General features: G+C 43.5%; 1 protein-coding gene across 1 annotated transcript; it reads left to right on the top strand.

Annotated features, from left to right (window-relative positions):
- Positions 1-9,872: 9,872 nt before the first annotated feature.
- Positions 9,873-24,676, top strand: LOC128710414 (uncharacterized). Its single transcript, XM_053805471.1, has 2 exons — positions 9,873-11,355; positions 23,709-24,676. The coding sequence occupies exons 1-2, from the start codon at positions 9,873-9,875 to the stop codon at positions 24,674-24,676; spliced, it is 2,451 nt and encodes an 816-aa protein (XP_053661446.1).
- Positions 24,677-25,193: the final 517 nt, after the last annotated feature.

The following is a 25,193-nucleotide window of genomic DNA, read 5'->3' as shown; positions in this document are numbered from 1 at the left end:
TCCTCGTTCGTAGCAAGTTGGAGTTTAGAGTTTGGACATCATCATGCCGTCCGTTTGTTGGTAACAGTTTATCGTTTCTATTTACCCATCGCACGTCAAACGTACTCAGTGCTTCAAGTTTCATTTTGTTGTACCTTTCCCCCGGGGTCCTGTAAAGTCCGGAATGGGTCCCTTTCCTTGCCTTTCTTTTTTGTCATCGTCCTCTCCTCCCACACCGACCGGAAATCGAAAATTGTTTTGGTCGATTTTAAAAAATAAGATCATTGATTACCGGCGGAAAACGGAAAAGTCGCTAGTCATCATCGCATTCGCCACTATCTGGTGGGTTCCGCACCATTTTCTATTTTGTTTCTCTCTCTCACGCACTCGCTCTTTCTTTTTCTCTCTGTGTCACAGAAGTTGTAACGAAAACACATGCAAGGAATAAGGATTCTTCAACTGTCAAAGCTATTTAGCAAAGAAAACACCAGACACATACTTGTCTTGGGTGGACGAGTTTTCTTTGAAAGGGATGCGAAACTTTTACTCTAACTCGTTTTTCCCTGTTCCGCCAAAAAAAAAAAAAGGGAATGGATTAACAACGTTGTCCGAATTCAGGCATTTGTGGTGCATTGGCTGAAATTTTACGCCCCTTTAATGCTTTTTTGCCACTGAAACGCAACTTTTCACCGACTCCAGTGAGCGTCCAGTGACGTCGCAGAGAGTGGCCCGTGCTTGTGGATAAGTTGTAAGTGTTAGTGGTATGCGTGGCACTCGGGACGCAGCTGAAACGGCCAGAACCATTAATCACGCGTCCTGTGCCCCCAGCGAGTATCTTCATGTTTTTCTTCGTGCACCACGTTTTTTTTGTATGCCCGGGCCGCTATCATTTTGTCATTATTTCACTTTTGGGCCACATCCTTAGCGCAGTTTCAATCACTTTTAATTAAAACGGAAAGGTCATAAAAGAATTGCATGAAGAAAGGAAATAAGAATAGCGCGACCGATGGAAAACCTTCTGCAGGGTGGATTAATTATTAAAAGCGATGATTTAAGTTGAGCAAAATGTTTCTAAAAGTGAAGTAAATTTTTACTAAGACACATTTCAATTGCTGTGCACACCACCAGGAGCGTCACTTTTTCTAGATGACGAACATTTATTCGGCTGACAGCTAATCATCAAAATGGAAGAAAGAAAGCCCCCCCTCTCCAACTAGGAGCGGAAGGATGGAAATGAATTGCTGCAGTACTGATGAAGGAAATATTGTGTGTGTGTGTGTTTTCGGTGGTCCACGAAGACCATCGAAACCACCTACAGCATGCTGCAGTATATAAAATGATTAAAAAGAAGTACTTTTGCTTCGTCCATTGATCACACGACCATCGGACCATCCCAATCTCCCAACGCTGCTGGGCTCATTTCACTCATCGTGCCCAAAAAGCACAAAAAAAAATGGAAAACCTCCCGTCCCAGTACGGTCTTCAATCAAATTTATTTCGCCACACACCCAACTCGAACTGCCAGCGAAGAGTTTTATTGTATTCAGCCCGTCTCTTCGATCGTTCCCGTTCATCCCTTTTGTGTATCAATTTCCACGGAAAGAAAAATCACCAAACGGGGAGGGTTCGCCGATGGGTGGTCGAAGGAAACCCAGGCAAAAAAAAAAATTATATATATAGAGCTAAAGCTGCAAAACCACCGGGGTGGAAATAATAAGCCATAATTGGGAAGCTCATTTTCACCTCCGCAGGATCCGCATTCATTTTTTTTTGTTTTTGGTTCATCCCCACCAGAATCCTCCCTCTCGACCCACGCAATTTTCTATTTGGTTGCAGTTTTTGAATAGCCGCAACGCGTGAAAATCCCAGTCGAATGGTGCGAGGGTTGTGAGGGTGGCACATATTTCATATCCCAGGAAGAAAAAGGGTGGGTATTTATAAATCCACCAATGGCCCCATGCGCCGAACCGGTCTTTATAGCCTATTATCCTACCACGGTGATTGCGGGTGGGCAATTGTTTGGATTACTGTTTAGCCCTCAACCCAACCCCACCCACCACGGCAAACGATTTTCCCATTTGTGGTCGAATCGGGTATTTCTTCCAATGTTCGCTGCTGAGATCCCTTTTGCAAGCCGCCTCACAAGCGATTCGGTGCTTTATGTCCCGGCTGCTCCGTGAAAGTGCCTGCGCGTCGTGGTTCGGTCCCAATTTATCATTCGTACTGCAGAAAATGGCTTTGATGGGATGGAGTAAGTTTTTTGTGAGTGATTCTGTCGGTGTGCGTGCGTGTATTTGTGTGCTCCAATTCAATGTCCATCGGCTGTTCTCACTGCCCGGGAAAGCGTAAGTCCCTTGTGACGACCTCTGAGAACTGAGGTTGCAAAGTGTCATTAAAATGGGATCTTACCGCTTACCGCATTCGCACGTCCCATCACGCACCAAACTTCACAGATTGAGCAATCGGAGAAGGCGCAGATGATAAATCATTCAGCCCTCCATTGTCAAACCCCCTGCTTTCCCATCCTGCGAGCGATTTGTGGGCCTCTTCGACAAACTTGGTGACCTGTTGGTGAAAGTTTGCAACCCGCGTTCCCCAGCCAACCGTTCCAGCCACATCCTTGTTCCTCGTGTACGGTCGGCGGTATGTGGGTACTTTTCCCGCAGGACGCAAACCTATGACGTCCGTTGGTGAAATCACGCCGTAACTCATTGAAACCACCGACACTACCCGATTAGGGATGTTACGATGGTGGGCCAAAAAAGGTTACCAAATCCGTTAGGCGTTCTACCAATCAATCCGTCAACTATGTCACGACTTCCGAGACGTGCCTGGAGTTGGTTGGTTAAAGATGCAAAAACCCACCTGTTGCTCGATTGGTACCAGAAATAACTCTCGCCCTGATGTAAACGCTCACGTCCCTAAAAACCAACGAGTACACTCCACTGGAGCTAGTGTGCGAGGCAGATCAGGTAATGAGCTGGCAACATCGAAAAGCTGCTTTCAATTAGCTGATGTAGCGCGTTCCACACGCCAAGCTCGCCGGGGTATTTCGGAGGTCGATGATGCTGATGAACTTGGGCGAAGTTTGCCCAACGGAAGCTGCTGCGTGGGGAAGATGCAGTGATGAAGTTAATGGTCCAAAATGGGCGGATTAGAAGTGCCGGTGGTTCGGTAATACAGATCGGCGAATGCAGACGGGGCAGCAGTTAGGTATAATCTGACCTGGATTAGCTATCGAACACTGCTGCGGAGCAGTCACGCGAAGTGGACTTAATTTGGAACAGGTAAGTCACTGGCGGTACCTCACAACATCCGGATGTGATTTGCTTCACGTAATCTTTCATTGGAACTCGGGATTTGCTGCTTAGTGCCCTAAGCGTTTGTATCTAAATCCGGACCGAATCGTGCCGGTTTTAGATCACTTTCGCATCCCATACTTCGTGTTGTCCCATTGTCCTGTTTTATTCGATCAGCTGCTTTTGCCGAGTCGGCGCACTGGTTGTACATGGTGCACGCCGCACACGGAGGACACCGTTGGTAATTCGCCGACTCCCCAGTGGGTTGCTGGTTGTTGATATGTCAGGATGCCGACTACTTGCCAACCCTAAGCATATTACCCGCTGGAATCTCACCTCCTACGCGTTCCGTTGATTGATTTAGCGGCGGGTATAGGCCGTCATTTGTCAGTCTCGATTCGACACAGTCCCGCACATTATTGCCCTCAGTATCCTTCCTTAAGCGTATGCTCATCGTACCACATACTCGCAAGACAAGCACGCTTCTAATCCGAACCGTAAGTCTTCATCGATTACGCCGGGTAAAGTGTTCGCCAATGTCAAGTTTTGCGCTTACCCATTGTCGTCTATCGACGTTTCACGGGGCAAGGAAGGAAAGGGGGTGCAAGGCAAGCGGATTTAATTAATTTCTACGTGCCATCGCACAATCTCGATGTACGTTTTCATTTAATGGTTCCAACAAGAAAAAAAGATCCGAGAAGTCACATTGGACGTACTCGGCTTGTCCTTTCTTTTTTTTTTATTGGAATCCCAAAACTGGGAGGAAATGTACGGATGGTATTGCAAAGTTTGTTTACTTCTGACGAATTCTTTGCCCTAAATTCAATTTCAAGCCCAACGATGGGTTTGTTTTTGATACAAATCGTTTCGAAAACATCTTGCTTGACGTTTCTGCTTTGCTTTCCATTCGCGCTAGCGCCTAAATGTAGGCTATGAGAAATGACCATACGCAAGGTACTTCAAGATGGACGATCCGCTACCAGGAAGTAGCACTAGCAATCGTTTGATAAAGTTAGCGCCTCGGAAAACGAGCAACTTGGCCACGGGGAAGTTGTTTACCTTGAGCGCACTATGTTGTTGCTACCGCCACCGTCGAGTGAGTCGTGTGTGTTATCATCATTCTGCCACTGGGTGGATTTTTTTTCCCATTTAAATCTTGTTTTCTCGGTTTCCCGGTGCAAAAAGAGAAAGGAAAGTTTAGATAACCGGAAGTAACGAGATGCTTTGTTTCTTCCCTGGGTTTGTTTTGCAGTTCCGTCTTTCTTTTTGTTCAGTTGTGCCAAGAAGGAATGGTTGCCTTGCAACCGGGATCAAGCAAGAACAAGTGCCACTTTACCCGTTCGGTACGGTGTTCGTGGCCGTGCTGTTTGTTTGCACGTGCACTTCCGGTTGGAAGTGTCTCAGGCAAGGCACTGGATGTAACGACTTACCTTGCAGCAAACAGTATCAATCTTTTACTCGGTACCGTACATGTGATTAATCACAACCGGCACGGATGTTTACAGGAAGTCTTAATGTGTGATCCCGTCAGAAAAGGTCGTAACGGCACCTCTTCTATGAATGTTTGGATTTACTTGCGAAAGAAACTTTCCCATTTTAATTGGATATGAATTTATTTTAAATAGTAAAGACCCATTTGTTTTCATTGCCCGTGGGGATCGCCATATTTCCCTCGGATATCTTGTAAACATAATAAGTTTGTTTGTAACCCACCCTAGTACGTTGTATGGTGTGCGGTGATAACTAGTAGTAAAAGCGACGGAGATTCGTTCCCTGGTTATCTTCCGGGCAGCTTTACTGTGGGTAACACTCACATTCACTACTTTACGCAGCAGGATGTGAAGCAAAACAATAGAAAAGACTGGTGCGATAGCTCGTAAAGAAAAGGAGGAAAAGTAGCAGATTACTTAAGCCCTTTCGCTATTCGTTGCTGATTCTCCTTTTGATAGTAAAGAAACCCGGCTAGACATTGCGGAGAATGTGAGCAACGCGTGGATTGGAGGTAGCGACAGTGGAGTATTTTCCACATCTGTTTTTTTTTTCAAACCCTAATGCGTTACTGGTTGGCAAGATCCAGAAGGAATGCCCGACCACCGCCCTAGGAACGCCCTAGCAAGTTGTGCGATTTTAATTAGACTTGTTAGAAGGAAGTTTGCTAGTTTTTTTTTCTCTTATCTCTGGATGTGCTATTTTTTCGTCTGGTTTAACTTCTCTGTGTATGTCTATTCTTTGCATTCTTGTGCTGCTGTTCGACAAACTTCCTGTGCCCATTGTTGGATGTCGATGCGTTGGCGATGGCTTACATTATCCTTGGTTTATACAGCCAACTACACACACATCCAAAGATCCAGAGAATGGCGGGTAATCCCAGAGTTGCTTTGGTACAGCTGTTACACATTTTGCTGTCAAGATTCCCTCCCCGGACCGGATACGGTGTGGAGTTTGAGCTGAGCGTGCAAGTACAACAGTTGGCAGAACAGTGGCGTAATTAAACAGATCTTGCGCCATCACTCTCGCTTTGCTGCTTGCTTTTGGATGGAGATGCTGTGTGTGTGTGTGTATATTCATTTGGGAAGTGTAGGTGTGTTTGCGTCCATTAGACATTAGAGAATGATTTTACGGCGTGGAATGCCGTGCATAAAAACGACTACATTTGCTGTTGGTGCAGCATCAGAAGCTAACTAACCTTAATAAACGACATGGATTAAAAAATGAAGCCTATTAACTACGACTATGTGCTCCGTTGCAAATAAGTGTGTGAAGCTTATCATTTATATTTGATTACCAAAACAATTTATTATACCAATAGCACCATATATTCTATTTTGTTTTTACCATATATCATTGATAATTGTTAATTAATCTTATTCTAAAAGTTCCAAAACTCTAGACTTTTCCAAGAATTTCGAGACTTATAGATGACTCAGATTGAAGTCAAAGTGACTTATACATTCGTTGAATCGTGTCGTGAGTATGTCTAGTCTCATGACGAAATCCTTGATTTTGTGTGATACAGTACCTCAAGGTGAGAAATTGATCTTGTCATATTCCGATGGACTAAGGCTCAAATTTTAGTTCCAATGACTGTAATCCTGTAGTTTGGACAACAGCATTTTTTTAATGTCTTTAAACCATTCACTGATGTCTGGACCTCAGGGTACCAAACGAACTTCAAAATGGGCCTAAGTTAACTGCGGTGAAAAGCGTTTGCACTAAGCTTGTGGCGTCGCAATCGTTAGTTTTGTATGAATTTGAGTGAACCGGTTTGTTCTTTTTGTGAAGAATTGAACGAACTGTATTGATCTTTCGTTCTTTTGTCTATAAAACATATAAAACAATATGTCTATCATGCTTTATTTCATTCGTATAGTTTATTCAACCTGTCATTCCAGGTCGCTCCACCCACGTTACATTCCGTTCAACCTACGTTATAAGTCGTTCAACCTGCGTTACGGTCAGTTCAACGTGCGTTACCAGCGTGCGTCATTCAACCTGCTCACAGCTCGTTTAATAACATCTAGATTCAACGCATAATTCACCCAACCCCTCTATGTAGATAGTTCAACCTGGGGAATATAAACGACCTGCAAATAACATAGTTTGACGAGCTCGATCATTTTAAATAACTGATCGAACTGTACAGGTTTAGATCATGTGATCCAACTCTAGTTTAGACACTTTAGATCGTCAAAGTGTTCGCTACTTGAAAATATTAGTCTTATTGCAACTCTTCCTTTAATGACACTTTTATGCCTAAAAGCGAGATATCTTTACCCCAAAAATTGCAATTCATACACGTTCTTCCCAATTGATCCAAATAGTACCTCTAGCCGTAATATGCTTTGATTAATGTATTCTTGTAAAATTTGAAGAATACCTGAAGAACGCTCAAACATGTGGCCTAGAACCCATTGTTCGTCAGATTCGCGTACGTCACAAAGATTTGCAGACATTCCTTTGCTGCTGCGTAAGGTCTGACTTCAAAACCATCCCACCGATATGGTTTGTATGCACGTTGGAGTTGTCGGGAGTTGAGGAATGAGGAGGAGTAGTCGTCCAATAATAATAAATATGCACGCGCCATGCGCGAATGTACGTTGCATGAAACCACATACCGCATGCTCTTCACATTGACCGTCAAGGATGGGATGAGGACAGAACATGCACACTGTACCTTCGCTTACCTTGTCCTTCGGTGTGCTCCTTCTCCTTACGTTCGCCTCCACCACCGTACTGTCTTTTCTGGATCCTGCGCGCTTATATTGCCCTTTGCAGACACACATGTGTGTATTTGTGTGGGAGTTTCCGAAAAGGAATTTGCTTATTTATCCGCAGCCGGCCACATTGTTATGTCCCGGCTTGCACGTCACGCAGCTCTTGCGCAGCTCGCGCATCCCGCATGGCCTGTCCCTGTCTAGCGCTTCACATCGATCGCGCGATCTTGCTTCAACCTGACCTGGGGCGATTTTTTCGCGTACCGCGCGTCGTCGGTATCGGGGGCTCAGTCGTAAAATCGAGCGTGCCGTGTACGGTGAAAAGCCCGTCCCGTTCTGCACGGTCCCGGACGCGGTTGGTTGCGCGCTATCCAGGTGTGCTGTGAGGCTTTCGGTGGCGCGGTGGACTCAGTGCCTGGTACGAACCAGACGTTTGTTGATAGTGGTGTTGCTGAACCGTGAACCAAATCAAAACGGTGTCGCAACGGTGTGGCCCTAGACCCTAGAGTGGATACGTTCGGAATCTGTTTCGTCTCGGTGTTGACGTGACCATCATCTGACCGAGATAGACGACCTCGTCTACTTTCCATGTCAGCGATCATATCGAAAGCAAACCGAGTTGGAGCAGTCTACACTAAGCAACACATCGAAAAACATCGCATGCGAAGGGTACCTCGTGCAATGCAAATGTGCCCAATGATGCGTCCGGTGATCCGGTCAAGCGTACAGTGGTCTGAGTTTTTAATGTTGTTTTGGGGGTAAAAATAGTTGCCCCCAACCAGCGTCTGCAGGCAGATACAGGGGACGTGCGAGCTGACGAAATAGGACGCGATAACAAATTTAAATTGTTACCCACAGCACATGCACAGCCAGCACATGCAAACAGCAACAACAGCACGCCGTATGGGGCGCACTCGTCCGAAGATGAATGAAATGTGGCAGGAAGTTGCTGTTGCTAACGGATTACCGTGGCGTAAGATATGCCTGCGCCATACTGTCCCAACGTTACCTGAGCAAATGACGACAGTACATAAAGTACGTCGACTGTGTCAGAACGCGAACACCGCTTGAAGATGGGTTTTAAAATAATAATTTTGGTAGTTTATTTTTGGTCCTCACCGGTCCAGGTGACGGAACCGGCGATGGGTACGGTTGACACACGTAGTGACGACCCTGTACGGCAAGGTGATGGCCTCGCGAATGCCAATGCATAGGTACAGGACCTGGTAGAAATATGAACGACCTTGGGAAGATGTCAGTTTTTGAGAGATGTGTCGTTTTGCCACATACAGACATGCCATTTGAAGGTGTGTATGCGTGTGTTTTTTTTGTATGCTTTGTCCGATTAGAATATGCGTTGCGTACCGAGTTGGCCTTCTCGCGCTGCTGGTATTGTTTACTTTAAGCGGTAACGGCGCTTCTAGACGTTTATCTGACATCGATATATATACTACCTTTCACATCCTCACTGACGTCTGCAGAGTGGCATTTGTTACGATTGATGGCTGTTGACATGTTTAGTCCAAACAGGTCGCACACAATTTTTTGCACCCTCGAATTATTGCTACATTTCATTATGGTATGGGATGTGTGGTGTTAACAATAATAATCAATAATCACCATCCGGCTGATTTTCGACCTTGCCCAGAGGTTTAGACATAGGTACGACACGTACGACAGACATACGTACGACATACGAACAGGAATACACGTGCGAGCTTGCTTTGATGTTCCCGATTTGCAACGAGACGAGATGTGGAATCTTCAACCGCACCATGCGTACGCTTTTCGCCTACCTCACCAATACTTGCCATCTTGTGACGACGTCATGCGGCACACTGACCGTCGTACGTCACTCTCGCTTTCGTCGCACCACATTCGTAAGCCACGCGGTCATGCTATATTTAGGCAGTGTCTTCGCACAAGCGGGTCGCACAAATAGCGTGAACGGTATGTTTGCAATAGACAAAGCAACCTGTAGCAACCAGCTGGTGCATTTGATTGTGATCGGTGCGCTCGTAAAAGTATAACGACCTATAACGGAGGATCATGTTGCACGCAGGCTTCGCTGAGCGTTGCTATAAACAATTAGACAACTCACGCTGGGTGGTATCTTCAGTGCAGTCACGATGCAGTGGATGCCACCTAGGTCTTGACACGATCGACACAGACGAAGACAGATTCCGAACGGCAGTATCTCTAGCGTATGCATTATGCCCGCGTCCGGGAACCGAGCGTAATGTCGTAGCGTTTTATTTTCGCCCTTTAGCGCAGGATGTGCTGGTGATGCATTTACCACCACAGTGACGCGGTTTATGGAACACTTCGCGACCGGAAGACACTTTAATTCGGTGGATATTAAAGATTTGCTGCCGCAATGATGTCGTACCGACACAGCATTGCTACCACGGCTAGTGAAGAGGGGTCTTGCGATGTAAACAATAACAATCTGCTAAGCGCAGACAATTTGCTAAGGTTAGCGCTCAAGAGGCCCAAGAACTGGAAGTGGGAACTCACCACGTCCAGCTCCTCCCCGAACATAAACTTTCCAAAAATACAGCTCTACGATGGTGTGAACGGGGAGCTGATGGTGGAAGTTGATCGGCCGGATTGTGTCATCCGTTCGGACTGCCCCGATGCTGTACCCACCGAGAAATCTGCGCTATTGCAGAGTAGTAGCAGCTCTAGAGAACTCGACTCGCGCCAAGGACGATATCGACGTTCCCGTACGTCTTTGGTAAAGGAGAAGCTATCTACGTCCGGTGACTCGCTGGTAGACATCTTTAATCAGTTGCAAAACAAGGGGCTCGGACACAAGCTGTCCACAAGCGGGTCACAGTACAAACTGATCAACGGAAACACGGAAGACGGACGGGGATCTCTGCAGAAGAGCAAGTCTGCTAATGCTATCGGTATGCCGGAAGATCCACTTATCGTTCGGCGGAGATCCCGCCGCTCGTTGGCAAGCCGCTCCAGTTCAATTTTGGAGCGGATCAGCGAGTTCTACGGTCGTAGCTCCACCGAGGAGGAAGAAGGAAAAGACTTGCAGCTGGGAGTACCACCCCTTCCACAGCTCGTACTGCCCCCAGCAAGAGATAACTCGCCGCCGCAGCCAGATACAGCTGGTGTCACCATCGAAGAGATTCCACCCGATCCATCAACCACTCCAATCAAACCGCGTCCCAAAATCTACAAGCTAGTGCGCAGCAACATCGGTACGCTGATGGTACGCGAAGAAAGCTTTCATACCCAGCGCAGTTTAAGGCGACGGCAGCGAGAAAACGGCGAGCTTCCGTCAACCGTCCAGGACACGGATCGTTTGGTGGAGTTAGACGAACAGACGGATCGACCACGACCGATGGACAACGGGGAAGTGGAGCGTTTTAAATACGAGCGTGAAATAACCCGAATCGATGGACTCCTTTCGAGGGTTATGCTTTCGCACGATCTGCAAACGGAGGAGGATCGCCAGGACGCACCGGGCATACGGATATCGGAACCACCGGAAGCAGGTACGACGGTGAACGGATCCTCTCCACACCAGAACGGAACATCCCATCGAAAGCGACGCTCAAGGCGCAGTGCAAGCGTTGGGGGTAGCGTTCACTCAACGCATCGTCGATCGCTATCTTCCGGGCGTAACAATTCACCGATAAATGCGTACCGATACGCGCAACGTAATGGGCGACGGTCTGCATCCAGTTCCTCCACGTCGGACACGGAGACGGATCCTAGAAGGGACGAACAGCGCACCGGAAGCTCATCTAGATCCGGCTCGCAGAAGCGCCGTGGCCGGACGCGGCATCGTGGTGGACAGCCGGGCGACACTCCAGAAAACAACCCACGTGCAGCGATCAGTAACGGTAAGTGTACCGCCGTACGACTTGAGTTGTCAATTGTACATATATGTAGCATACCTCTTGGATGGCTCGTGTCGTGACTAATGTGCGCTGTAATAAAGCTTTTTGGTGGGATGTGAATACGCTGTGTTCTGGGAAATTGAGGAAAGGGTAATTAAAACTGTAACAGATGGATCCTACCCGAAGGGGAATTGGGAATATATTGTTAGACTTCTGGCAATCGCGCAAATGTATGACAAGGGCTGGATATACGTGTGCTAGTGTATATCCAGCCAAGCGGATGAAATGGAAATCGGTATTTTGTTCACCTCTCAGAATGACGCTTGATGCAGTACGGTTGATCACCCAAGCGTGAAAGGCCTCCCGTTACAAACAGCAGCATGATAGCGGAAGCGTTGCCATATTGTGCGGTTTGTGCTGAGCGTCATATCGCAAGTGTTTTGTCAAATAGCTCACTGGGGTGAGCTAAGCGAGCGTAGTTTTACACGGTGCTAAGAAGGCTCACGAACTCACGAGTTTGTTGCTTTGATGTTAGATTAGTTGGCAATGTATTTTAGTATAAAAGTATCCTTTATCTGCTAACATTCACCATTTACAACATAGAACAAAAACTCCGATTAAACTACATGAGAATGAGTCCACGAGAAGGAGTACTACTTGTTATCTAGAATGCTCTTTTGGTGTCAGAATTAAGATGTTCATGGACAATTCAGTAATGATAAGGATTTAGATATGAGTTCCTTGTTATCTATCTACTTCTTGATATTAATCTCAAAGATACCAGATACAGACAACTGCTGCCGCCTACTAAGATGATGATTTTTTAGATTCAGGTGTGTTCAGGTACAACCAACGCAAAAGATATTGTGCTTGTAACAACTCCAAACATTGCTGAAAATCATCTACGCGTTTGTTTTTTTTATCACCACTGTGTAGAGTATTTAAGACATCTCCTCTGTTTACATAGAATCGCTTCAACCATTAGGCTTGCTCTCCTCTCTGAGGGCCTTACTTGTGAAGGATTTAGCCATCGGGTGTGTAGACCCAGTTAGGTAACCCTTTAGAGTTGCCTACTAAAGTCCACTTTAGTCTATCTGCCTAGTCAGATATCGTCCGGCTGTTTCCAGCCACAACGTATCTTTAGCGCCTGGAGTTTAAGCTGCCTCTTAACGACCTGACGTTAAGGTGGCTTCTTCGGTCGGTGACCGAAGGAACAATCTTCTGCCTTCAGCCCGCAGTGTGTGTGGTTGCTATGCCTCGTTCTCTGAAAGAATAGTCGTGAAATAAATAGTGGCGCGAATCGCGCTCAAAGAACATCAAGAAATACCAATGAGGAATCCCTGCTGGTACTAGGCATGTTACAGGACCTTTGGATGTATCAAGTGGATATATCAAGTATATTACTTCAATCCTTTATCAGTCCTTTACTTCAATTCCTCAATTTCGATTAGGGCCTCTGGTCTTTGCGGACATGAGTACGAAGTGTCTTCCTTAAGAAGACGAACTTTACTCTCAAAAACAAGAACTTGACCTGGGTTTAGTTAACCTGGTCCGTACTACGACAATCAAATTTGTATATTTAAACCGTCGTGAATGGTCAACAGACGGCCTTGTCACTTATAGAACGAACTTAAGAGGCTTGAAAAAACAGAACAGAAACAAGAACAACGCAGTACCAATTACTTAATTTAACACTAGTCCCAATCGAAGCAGTCATACTTTTTATTTAACCTAGAAGCCATTGCCGTCATAGGATCATTGTCACTATACGCACTTCTGTTTTGATCAGCTTTTCAGGCTTATCAGGCATCTTAGAGTTCGAACAGGTACATTGAAATTGACTCAGTAGTTTCAGAGAATTGATCTCCCCTTACAACAATTTTCTTATAAAATTAAATTCTACATTGGTTCTATATTGATAAATTATACGTGTCATCAGTACCATTTAATGTAAAAGTTATCAAATGTTTACCAATAGATGGAGTTTGCTTCCAGTGTATCGTTTTGTGACAATAGAGAGAAAACGGGTCAAAAATTGTCAACGCAAAAGCGTTACTTAATATGGAGGTATGGTGGAATATGGTGGAGATTTTAAAGAGTGAAGAAAGAAGCGAATTGAGGAAAATACATCTAATATTAGGACATAATTTGTCGCCCTATCTCAAGTGCTACAGATTGTCCGATTTGGGACGAATAGTCATAGGGTTTGATGTATAATTTAAAAGTAGATTCATAACGCCTCTCCGTAGAAGTTTTGATCGTTACTGAGAAAAATTTTAGTGATTGAGTTTTCCCGAGTATTCTTTTCTTTCTCCTAATCTTTGTTTTTCTTGATTTCAAATTTTATTTTACATAAAGTTAATTAACGCAAGAAAAGGATAGTAATCGAAAGATTGCAGGTCTGGACTATATGGTGGATGCATTAAAAAAATAAATTAAAACTTCCGAACTCGGTTTTTAGACGTGTATGTCCTGGTGTTGTCAAAATGGAACACAATTTATCTATATATCATGTATATTTGGTTATATACCAAACATTACATAACTTGTATGCATACAGGAATGTATTCTTAATGTTGTTAGGGGTTAATATAAATCCCTGAAATAGCAACCCGCAATAAGTGATCTAGCTCTCTGGTAGATCTTGTGAATTATGGCATTTGAAGGTTTATACCTTTCGTTCACTTTCTCACTTCGGACGAGCTGAGTGTGCTCAGCAACCCATGACAAAACACTAGTCAAGGAATAAGGTGCGTCCGGTCTTCATCGTGCTGATGTACGAGTCATTCCCATTTCCGGAACAGGTGGCAGCAACAGGGAAGGCAAGAGTAACGTTTTTTTTTAAATGAAAACGCCATAAATGCAATGACGTGAGTAGTGGTAAATTCCAACATTTGCGTGTGGTTCATTGGCAGCCGGGAACCTGTTCAGTACAAAACAATGTAGCGGCGAAGGTTGGATATTGCCGGTGGGGCGTAGAACCGCTAGCGCATAACACCCTGCAGTAAAACGGTAGCGATTGTTTATCGAGCCGTTTTGTTTTGATTCTACCATTCGTTGGGCTCGGTCACGGTTCAAACGGGTAACGCCGACCGGGTATTCGGACGCCGGCGCACTGGCAGGAAAGGTTTCCTCCACCGTGACTGCTGCGAAATGCGTCTAAAATCGGCCTGAATGTGATCTAAAGCCAGTGCATCAGGAACCGCGCGGTGTGCGGAAAGGTGCGCAAAAGCGGGGAAACGGTTCTGTGTCACCCACATGCTACAGAGGGATAGCATCTACCTGTCTCGCTCGCGCGCACACAGACTGGAACGCTGTACGGGTAGCCTCGTGGTCGTCGTGGACGAGACGGTTCGGCTCATCGTTCGCTTTGGCCGTTTGTGGCTGTGTGTGTACGAATGTGTTAACAACGCACGAGCCAGACAACCGCTCGATTGGGCTCAGCAGACGGCGTGAAGCGTCAGTTTGTTTCTAGCGTTAGGTGCCGCATTTTCGGGCTGTTCCGGTCGCTCCCGTCGGGCAGGGCTTCCGGTACGGGCGTTCCGAATCGTACGCGTTCTAGACGACTTTCTAGTGGGAAAGCAAGAGAACGAGTGAAAAAAAAAAATTGCGTGTGCCATTTTGTGCCGCCGACAACTGTGAAGTGGCGACGTGTACGTGGGGTAGACGCATTTCTGTGTCCAAAGGTGTTTCTGAGCGATTCTGCGTATGTTGTGTGTGGGTGAGTGAGTGATAAAGAGTGTATCTTTAGTAACGTCCAGCAGGCAAATACATCGATGCATGCAAATAAATGATTATTGTTAGCCGTGTATGCGTCTTAGAGTCATCTGCCGGTCAGGTGTGCGTTATCTGTCACGCATGCGGTTATCATCCGCAGGCTATCACCTCAGGTTGATCTGATCGGATTCTGCCAGAGCGCACCCGCTCGCTAATGTGTGATCGCCGTGTCGTGCCGCTTGGCGATTCGATTTGTTTGTTTGTTTGTTTGCGTGTCGTTCTCTAAACAGAGTGCGGGTCTGCCGCTAATGAAGAAGCGCTAATTGCAAATCTCCAAAAGTGCGTGTGACTTGCTATTGAGCATTAATTAATGGGTACGCGTTCGAAAGAAATGAAAACACACAGTCATCAACCACAGACTCTGGGCCGCATGTAGAACGTTGCCACTCGTCCATCAAACAGCATCTAGCAAACACATACGCATCGTTGTGCTATCTGTCCCGGAGCGACCATCAAACTTGCGCTGCATTAAACAGCTGCGGGTGTCATCTCAAGATAAGTGAGGTAGCTATCCGTATGTTTTAAATTTACTGCATCCGTGACATTTCCTCAGCTTGGGCAACCTTATCGTCACTGGGTAGTGTCGTTGCTACGGTTTTCCAATTGCGAATTATGTACCTTATTTACATTTTAATCGATTTAAATTACACTTATCAATACGCTCGAATTGTACTTGAACATTCCTTTCCCGCTTGATGATTGGTGGGTTTGGGGGACTTTCCATCTCAGCTGTCAGCCAAGTAAGAACCTTTTAATCGGCTTTAGCTTTAGTTTGACAGTTTTTAAATAAAATCATTGCAGAATTGCCAATACCTGTAGGCTATTCACTCTGCTACTGTGTGCGGGAGGTAAAATACGTTCTGCCTGCCGAAGAACGTAGCCGAACAACAGTGCTGATTGGATGTGGCGCTGCAAAAATGACATGTAATTTAAATATCAATTACATTCCTCACCCACTCTGCACCAGTACCTACCGTGCGGGAAGATGTAATTTGTGTTAGTGTTACATTCTTCCTCTTGCCGGGGTGGTGTGAACTTTGAATGTTTCAGACACGTCATCAAATATTGTATTGGCGATGGTTTGTTCAAAGTCATTATTTGTTTAAAAACTATTTCATCACGAAATAATAATATTGAGACCTAAAATAATACAAATAAGTTATTTTAACCGTTGATTGTATGATGATCATGTTGATTCAAATTAAATAAAACGATTTAATGTCAGTAACAGTAAGCTACAAACAGCAAAGCAGTAATTAAAAATCTTTCCATCATTGGGTGGTAACGAATTCTAACCGGCTTTGTTTGTATTCCACAAAACGATTTCAAACGGTTGTAAAATATTTTTTCCATGTTCTAGAGACGACTAGAGAGAAAATAAAGGGTTTTGTCCGTTCCCTGGTGGAAACACCTTCCCTCATTTAATGTTTGCTTACCGTTGTTGGTGGATCAACTCGTACGAAACCGTATCATGCAAAACTATCCACTGAGTTCAGTTTATAATCAACCGCATAAAACCTTCACGGGGTGGGCCTTTTTTTGTCATGTTATCCACCCGTGTCGCTTTGCACTGTCAGCACCCATCCATCTCGCATGCACCTACTGGGTGGGACGTTTGATGCAATCGAAATAGCTAATTTCGAAATTACTCCCACCTATTCGGTTGCCCACCACCATTCCACCTTCCAGCTTACCGTCAATCGCCCCACGCACCCTATAGACGAGTTTGACGCAGCGAAATTTGATACTATTTTGCCATAATTTTCCCGCAAAACCTTGCAACTTAATACAAACACACGCGCGCGCGCGCTCATACACACCTGTGTGACCGATTTGTCATCATCACTTCCGCTCGCAGCCACTACACACCGGGCTAATCTGTAGAGTAAATGAAGCTTCTGTGCGGTAGGTTGTTTTTTTCCGCCCTCCATTCGCCAGTTTTGCATTATATAATTTTTGTTTATTGGAACGCAATTTTTTCTGTCCCGGGTTGAGTCATTTTTTCAAACACAACTTGCGGGTGGAGAATGCACAACAAAAATCGTTGAAAAATATGCCATTGAATATGGCAACTGTTATTTACAGTAGCGGAATAAACAAGTGCAACTGGTGCAGTAAGTGAGCACAACAACTGAAACGTGAGAATAAACAGTGACATGTTTTGTTAAGAATGAATGAAACAGTTTCGCTTTGCGAATATTGAAAGATTGGAAAATTACGTCAGTAACCACTATGTCCTAGTGTATGAATTTTCATACGCAAAAATATTCTTTTTTAACAGCTGTGTTAATCAAAATGAATAGCCCAATTTTATTTTAAAATGGTATCAGATGTTAATTTTAGAGTCTCTTAAATTATTTTTGAATCATCAAGTAGTGTATTGTTGTGTCCAAAATTAGGGAAGAATGCAGTCGAAGAAATAATCATCTGAAATATCAATAATTTGTGATTCAACATATTATGAATTGATTAAATTTGTGATGAAATAATAATAGACAAGCTTTAGAATTTAATTCAAAACAATATTCGAAGAAAAGAAAGAACAAGTTAAAATTGTCTTTGAAAAATTAAAGATATTTTTTTTGACTGCATTTTGTGATAAGGGAATAGACAAGGAGGAAATGTCTTGAGGAATTTGTACTCTCCGCAGTCAATATAGGACTGATAATACGGCGAAGTGTCGTTATAATTATATGAAATAAATAAATAATATAATATATCAAGTTCGAGAAGGCCAAAAGAAAATAATGTCCTATGCCCCCAATTACGGGTCATTTCTAGAAGGAATAGAAAGTTACATACCGTTTGGATTAAAATTTCGTACTCCTGAGCTGTAATGGGTTAATATACCTTTGCACATTTTTTTTGATAAGTCAAATATATTGTTGCAAGTAACATATCCATATCTATTGGCAAGCTCTACGAACAGACCGAATTTAGTTTTCAGTATATTTGTGTAGTTTTCTTCAAAGTCAGATATTGTAGAAAAAAGTGTTTTAAAAACAATAGTGCAGTCACTTCCTGCAGTTCTACAGTATTGAATTCTAGAGCTGGGCTATTAATGAAATTCTGGAGGCAACTCCAGTGCTCCAGACGGTACCGATCTGATCTGATGTACTCCATTGCCCATGAACTATGTACCGGTCGTTAGTTGAGCGTCGCAAAGCGTTAACCGGCAGTAGGTATGTTCGACGCCGGTTTGGTAGTTTCAAATTTGAATTTGATCCGTAATCGATTCCAAAGAATCTTTGAGTTGCAACACCACTGCCTACAAGTCATATCTAACATTTCAGTTATTGGAAAATAAAGATAAAAAAAAGGTAAAAAAAAAGACTAACGCATGAAGCAAAGAAGCTCATCACTTAAATAAATGTAATAAACTTTCAGTAAAAATGCATCATCACTAAATCACAATGACTTACGCCAGTTGGTCAGAACCTTAGTAAATACCACACAAATTAAACATTTTAGCACGTGTTTTAGCTTTTCCGTGTGAATCCTTCTTTTGAGCATTTCTCGAAAACGCTTAGTAAATACATCGTTATTCTCAATTTTTCGTTAAACAATTGCATCATGATCTACAGCAACTTCTTCTTGAACATTTTTTTGCTGCTCGAAAGATACTAGACTCGGCACTAATTTAATACATCTTATCCAGGTACTTCTTCAATGTTTCTGAGTTCAGAAGGAACGAAGAGACCACTTTTTCCTCGATCTTAATCTTTAGGTTCTGTTACTCTTTACGAGTTGCTCGTAGAACTCCAGCACATCACTTTTATTTGGCACTCCAGATGGGAAAATGATATTATTGACGCCAAATAGGTTATATGTGATGGAAACGAAGTGCCTCACCGCTGAAACCTTCTTCATACACTTAATATAGCATCTAGGACCGATTATCCGGCTACGTGTTAAAATAAACCCAGAAAACCAGATATGGCAGGCATGACCTAGTAGGTCGTTCCGTCAAGAAAAAAAAAAATACTTGGAATAAATTGTTCAGATTTCTATTGTGTGAATCTGATTCAGATTCATAAATCTAAATGAATTTTTGAACTGAATATGATTCACCATGCTCTATGAATTCATGTATCTTTTGAGAGTTAATTCCCGATTTGGGTGACTCCTCATTAAAGATTCATATGAATGATTTGTCTTAAAAAAATGAATTGCCACATTATTTCAGATGTTTCCCATAGCCCGTAGTCTCATAGTTTACACACAGTTATACAAAAACGTAGAGTTATTTTTACACTTCCAAATGGATCTTATTTTTCCGTATACTGTAATTGAAAGTTAAAACCTCCTCCTGGTGAATACGATACATTTTGTCACGATTTTGCCCTCCATTTTATTTTTTACCCCCATACGTTTTATGCTATTTCTAGGGATTGTATTTTAATGAGCTCTGTTGTTTTTAATGACAGAATTGTCATAATTTCATTAATGTCACCTTTTCAATTCTGTGTTTTTTTAGAGTGGTTGTACCACCCAACACTTGAAAACGTTCCAATGTAAAGAATACTTCATCTGTATGCATTTGTGCAGTTGCAAGTTGTAATGAGTGGTTTTTTTGTTTGGTTTGTTTCGTTTTTTTGTTACTTTCAAATGAAACACTCTGCTGTGGAATCGGAACCTCTGATGCAGTGGCAGTATGGCTTAAAGTCGTTTGAACATTACAAATCGTTCAAATATCACACCATAGCAACCCTGCACACCCTAATTGTGGTCTTAGTTTCATCCCACGCCCTTAATTCTTAAAATTGGATTCGTTTGTTCTTCGTTTGCTAGCCACAAAAATTCGCAAATCCAAAGAAATCAGCGAAATTTGTGTGACCGTTCAAAATAAACTCAGCTACTCACCAGCACGCTGCGAAATGTATGTGATCTCAGTATCACGCAGCAAAGCTAAAAAAAAAGATGGAAAAGAAAATATCAAATAAGTGTACTACCAGCAAGGCAAGTGCCCTTGTAAACGCCTGTGCCTCTCTATTTGCCTGCCTCTGTATTTCCTTGGTTGTCCATCGTAAATATTCACATTTATGGTGCTGCACGGGTTGCGCCGGCTGGGCCGAGGGTTGCAGAAAATCAAAGAAACTTAATTCCGCCAACGATTCCAACGATCAAAATCTCTTCCATCAACAAACAACCACACCCGGCCCGGAAGGCAAAGAAAGTGCATCATCATTTACCGTAACGCGATGTGTACCGCACAATAACACAGCAACCGTGTGGCGGTTTTGATTGCAGGCGAGAAAGAGAGAGAGAGAGAAAGATAGAAAGAGAATCTAACAAAAATGCATTAGCACCATGATCATAATCCAACACCGGCAAACACGGCCTGGGGCGTTAATGATTCCATCTCCAGCTGTACAAGTGCCAGGAGTGGTCCAACACGATGGATACCAGGTTGGCGTTATGTTTTTATATGGCGCAGGCAAAACAAAAACAAGGCGAATAAAAAGCGAACAACACTCGCAAAAACAGAATAAAATTAAAACCAACATTCGGGTCAAAACCGGTGGTCAGCTGCAAGGTACACAAAACCAACGCTTTTATTGCACTCTTTACGGTGCCGATGCATGCGCCCTTCGGCACATTCCAGAACGTATCACAAGTGGGTGCTAATTTCCCGCATCAAATCCTTGCTGCCCGCTCATCTGTGTGCCCTTACCTTGTGGAGGTGGCGGGCAAGGGAGTTGTAAGAATGGTCAAGGGGTTATAATACGAGGGTCGGGGTTTGTTGTGCGGATGGAGTTTGACATCTTAGGCCATTCGTTCTATGCTGGAGCTTGGGAGAAGAAGGCTCGCGGAAGGGCCAGAAGGAAGGAGTGGGGAGGGGGGGGGGGGGGGGTGTATTAGGGAGCTCCTAAATAATTTGATTGATTTATATGGCAATTTGAAGCGTGCGGAACATGAAATTCCTCGTTTAACGTGGATTTTCTGTTTCGAAATATTTGCCCCATATTAAGGAAGTGGAAACCTGCTCAGCGAAGCGTTTTTTTTAATGTTTTCAACCGACAAATAAGGTAGGTGTCCTAAAATAGTGGTTTCATTTTTACACTTGCCCAGTACTTATAAAATGATACTTTGATTTGATTCAGATACTTTGATTGAAAAAAAAAATATATATATTGTCAAAAATTCTGATTGAAAATGTCGATATCCGCCATTAAACATCAAGAAGTTATGAAAAACCTCACTTTTTCGTGAATGTTCCCTTGTACCTATAATGGTGGTGTGGTTCTTTTTGCGCTGGTGTCATATATTTATGGGGGTGCTATATTTTATTTATCACTTAATCACTAACACTTCCTCTTCCGTAAAGCCTGTGTGCATTTTTTTCGATCTTTGAAGATTATTTTGTCGCTAAGACCAGAAGACTGTCAATTCTCGTATACTTTTTTTCGTTCAGTGGATCTGTTTTGTTGCTGTGCAATCTAAGTAGCACGCTATTGTCACTTCATTATGTTTGATTAAAGTTTTCACATGCCTGGTTTCCATAATGGCACTATAGTCAAAATAGAAAAACATGGAATTACACTGGGAAGCTGCGAGTCGGCGAAGAAATGTAATATTTTTCAGTATACGGGCAAAAAATGCATTTTCGTTTCATGAAATTTTTTGGTTTGCCGTAGGGGCTATTGGAATGCTTACCCTATCTTATATAGTAAATTGAAACCAGTTTTAAAAAAATCCTTTTTACGATTGTAACAACTGATTGACAACACATCAAAATTGATGTTTTTTAATAGGAAAAAGCCTGCAGGGTTCAATAGAAAAATAAAATTTATGGTGAATGGGCTTGTTTCGTTGTATTTCAATCTTCAAAACATATTTCATTTCTATTTTTTTATAATATTGCATGGACTTATTAATGTATCGTGTTTGTTTTTTGGTCGTCAAATTGCAATGATGACTTCCACTTTTATAACATTCGTAAATTTACTGCCATCTACAATTCAGATCCGGCTGAAGTTGATATTCCTCGCATATTTCGACTTATACGACACTGTATATGCGTTTCGGTTAGTGTTGGTTGATTCTGAAAGAATCTTTGAACTAAATGAAGGAATCTTAATCTTTATTCCAAAAATTCATGGATCCTCATTGATGCATCAGTCCTCTAGATTGATCTCAAAGAGTCATAAACAGTCAGTCATTCGACTTCTGAATGACTCCTCAGTGAAAGATTTATATGAATGACTATTCTTAAAAGTAAAAAAAGTGATGCTATCGACCACCAAAATCAAAAATCTTCATTGATTGATAAATTCTCTAGATTTATGAGTCCTCGAGATTCACAAATAGTCAGTCATTCGACTCCTGAATGACTCACTGAAGATTCTTATGAATGACTGTTCTCAAAAAGTAAAAAAAGTTATGCTACCGATCACCAATCAATTGTGCTTTAAATGCTTAAGATTGTTGAGAAAGGAACGGGAAATATTTGCAACTTGTAAGAAAATGCACAAACCATGAAACACACAATGAAAATTAAAATTTTATCGGAGCGGTACAGTGAATAGAAAGAGTGAATGGACGTTAAGAAGCTGGGAACTGTTACGAATTTCATACATTAAATTTGAAATTATATGTCACTGTGAAGACCAAATTAGATATATAAAAACTTAAGTTTACGAAATACATAGTAATAATCATGAATATTTGTACTAATAATAGAAATACAAAGAAAAACAAACTAATCCGTTTATTCCGCTGTGAGTCTCACTCGGAAAAAATCAATAAAAAAACACAATGCTTGCCCTAATGAGACTCAGGCAAAACTGTCAATGTGTTAACGAACTAACATTTCTCAAATGTTTTATAGCAATGAAAAAGGGTAATAAATATGCTGCAAAAAAATGAAGAATTTGCTAGAAAGTGATGTCATGTTTTGAAGAATTTCCACGCTGAAGAATTTTGTGTATTACGTCGAGCATTTAGGCGGTCAGCTCATCTAAGTAAAAATCCATAAACAACTGATACATTTATGTAAATTAATTCTTAAAAACATCAAATTTTTATAAAACTTAATGCTAAAGAATCGTTTTACATTACATTTTTAAAATTTTTCCAGATAGCGCATGGTAATTTATTGAGAATGATTTAATGTACTTTTTTGCTGTGCAGCTGTGTCTCACCGTTGATTGTGCCTAACCACTGTTAATCCCATTAGCAGAACTGCGATTGCTAAGTGCTTTTAATAATTGTATTTGTTCGATGTAAAAGTGTGAAGTGATATTTAAATAATTTGCGTTGATTGCATCCTGTGACCACCGGAGTGGTTTGCTTTGGTATCGTTTCTTAAGAAACAGGTTCCATCCATTCATTGCATTCATGGACCATTTCCACGCCATTCCGTAAATAGCTAAACAATTGGACAAAAAAACCTTTTCCTCACATCCCTACTTCCCCTTCAGTCCTTGTATGTGAACAAAAAGTCCCTTTTATTTTTATGTGTACCTTTGTTTCTCTCTCTCTCTATATCTCTCTCTCTCTCTTTTTGCACTCCGTCAAAAAATAAATCCGCCAACAATGTCCCTCTATTTTCGCCATCTCATTCCTCCATCTGGCAGCTTCCTCACCAAAACATTCCCGTACAACCAACACCACCGCTAGCCAGCAAACTATCCCGCCACGGGCCAGGCGCTGTTCAGCGGAAAGTGATGGACTGGATACGCTTGCGCTCGAACGCTTTCGAGCATCACTGCGGCACCGCGAGTCCCGTGGGTTCGCAGTGGTACGATCGCACGGTGCAGCGTCGGAGTTGACCATTGACGTTCCGACGATCGACGCGAGTGCATCAACACTCCAGCGCACAATCAACGCAACAGCCGAGTGCAACGATCAACCGAAGCACGCTCTCAACCCCGGCAGCTCAACGTCGTCCGGCAGTTTGAACGGAACACTGTCGACCCTGTCCTCGTGGACGTCCGGTTCGGAAGGTAGTGCGAGTCAAGTGATCCCACACAACCCTGTACGTGAGCTAGGACGATCCGTATCAGTGCCTAGTACCGGTGATCGTGTCCCGACCAGCCCCCTGTACGAGCGTTCCAACTTTCTGGACAACTTCTGCACCTCGCTGCTACCGTTGTCCGGTGACGCGTTCCGACAACGCTTCCTGATGGAGGACACCAAGCGGGACACACAGCATGGTGAACAATCCGCTCCCGGTGAGGAGACGGTACTGAGACGCGGTATTCCGGGTCGTCGAAATCTGGTCAGCATGTCCAGCGTGGTGGAGGAAGTGCTTTACACGAAGATGGCCGCCACCAGCGGCAAACCACCAACCGGGAGACGTTCGCTTACAGGGCGCGAGAACCTGACCGCGATGCTATCGCAAGGCGAGGCCACATCCTCGAACGTGACCGGTGGCAATGTGCCGGCGGAGCCGGGTGTACCGGCCGGTGGGGAGGTGGAATCGGATGATCATCCGCCAACATCCTCGGAGCTGGCAAACACAGTCGAGCCACCGTTCCGGGGTCGTCGCACGCTGAAGTACTACTGTCGTCGCTACCGCACGTCCATCAAATACGACTCCTAAAAACGGGTTGGCGAAGCACGCACGATGCATCGTTCCCGAACAGTGCGAAAATCTTATATCCATTTTGATGTGTTTATGTGTGAGTGTGATTTTGTACGTGTAGATGTGTATATGAACTCGCCGGAAGTGTTAGTTGCGAGGCTCCTAATCGTCTACAGACGTTTGCAACAGCTTCTCTCCCTCCCCCTCCCACTTGAAATTGCGCCCGTTCTGTCGGGCATCCACCATACCAAACTAAACACGTCCAGGTGTTCCCCGGTAGAATCGCCAGTCACTTCACACTCCGTAGCAGCAGTTGGTACAAAATTAGTGTCAGTCCCGGTTTGAGTAGCGAGACGCTCGCGTGAATGTTATTAATCATCAGACAGTATAGACAGCGTGTCTGCCATGTTCCGGTACCGAAGGGAGCGTAGTTGTTTGCAAATCTAATTAAAAATTGTAACCTTCTTCAATTAGAGGAGAAGGTATACAGCAAAAAAAAAAAACAAAAAGAACACATTATATATTGCCTCTATTT

The sequence above is a fragment of the Anopheles marshallii genome, chromosome X (genome assembly GCF_943734725.1).
Source record: "Anopheles marshallii chromosome X, idAnoMarsDA_429_01, whole genome shotgun sequence".
In the NCBI taxonomy this organism is placed as follows: Eukaryota; Metazoa; Arthropoda; class Insecta; order Diptera; family Culicidae; genus Anopheles; species Anopheles marshallii.
The sequence above is the reverse complement of the archived record's forward strand: the minus strand, read 5'-3'. Positions and strand labels throughout refer to the sequence as shown.

Excerpts from the sequence above, each read along its gene's own strand:
- LOC128710414 (XM_053805471.1), top strand. The coding sequence starts at position 9,873 with ATGTCGTACCGACACAGCATTGCTACCACGGCTAGTGAAGAGGGGTCT. Across the intron at positions 11,356-23,708 it reads ACGTGCAGCGATCAGTAACG|CTTCCTCACCAAAACATTCC; the intron begins GTAAGTGTACCG and ends TCCATCTGGCAG.